The sequence below is a fragment of the Otolemur garnettii genome, unplaced genomic scaffold (genome assembly GCF_000181295.1).
Source record: "Otolemur garnettii isolate 467f Iridium unplaced genomic scaffold, OtoGar3 scaffold00069, whole genome shotgun sequence".
NCBI lineage: Eukaryota > Metazoa > Chordata > Mammalia > Primates > Galagidae > Otolemur > Otolemur garnettii.
The window spans coordinates 3,323,579-3,324,286 of NW_003852464.1; the positions used below are offsets into that span (position 1 = coordinate 3,323,579).

At 41.9% G+C, this 708-nt stretch overlaps 1 protein-coding gene across 1 annotated transcript in view; it reads right to left on the bottom strand.

Annotated features, from left to right (window-relative positions):
• KCNIP4 (potassium voltage-gated channel interacting protein 4) overlaps positions 1 to 708 on the bottom strand; it is a 415,573-nt gene that overhangs the window by 10,035 nt on the left and 404,830 nt on the right. The window contains exon 4 of the mRNA XM_003793498.2: positions 573 to 643. Coding sequence (XP_003793546.1) covers positions 573 to 643 — 71 coding nt within the window. The remainder of the gene's footprint in view (positions 1 to 572; positions 644 to 708) is intronic.

Genomic DNA, 708 nt, shown 5'->3' on the forward strand with positions numbered 1-708 from the left:
TGTGTGTGTGTGTATACACATATAACTGTGTAACAATCTAAGACATTCCGTTCTACTGGATGTTTATATACAGTACTCATGACAAAATTGCATACTTCCACTAAGATCACCTAAAGTTTGTGATCAAAAAAGCTTGTAAAACTGCCAAGCTGGTGCATAGAATATTTTTTCTACGTTTATTTTCTTGCCTGGCTGCCCCACTCTCTAGGCCTTCCATGGAACAGCCTTTGGCTTCATCGTCTTTCTGTTTCCAAGTCCTACCACAGGGACCAGCCTACAGCAGGTACCCACAAATATCAGTTAAATCCTTTGCCTTCTGGGGTTGTTCAGATACAGTTGAGTCAATGGACTGTCCGTGTACAAGCAGATGTAGAATGCCAGATGTAAACATGGGTCGTCATGTGTATTTCCTTTGAAAGACAAGGGGAGCTTCTTGGCCATTCCAAGGGGGAAAGAAAGTGATCAAATGGCCAAACTCAAATAGAAATTGCTTGAGTCTTTGCAATAGAAACATTTGAGTTTGGTTGTTGAGTGTCTCAAGTCAAATGCTATGAAAATGGCCCAAGACTTACCTCAAAACTCACAGCTCCATTGTGGTCCGTATCAAAAGCATTGAACAGAAAGTGTGCGTATGTCGTCGAGTCTGAAATGTCAAGAAGGGAGTATCGTTAAGCCCGTATTTCCTCATCCTGCAGAAGACTTGGCTAG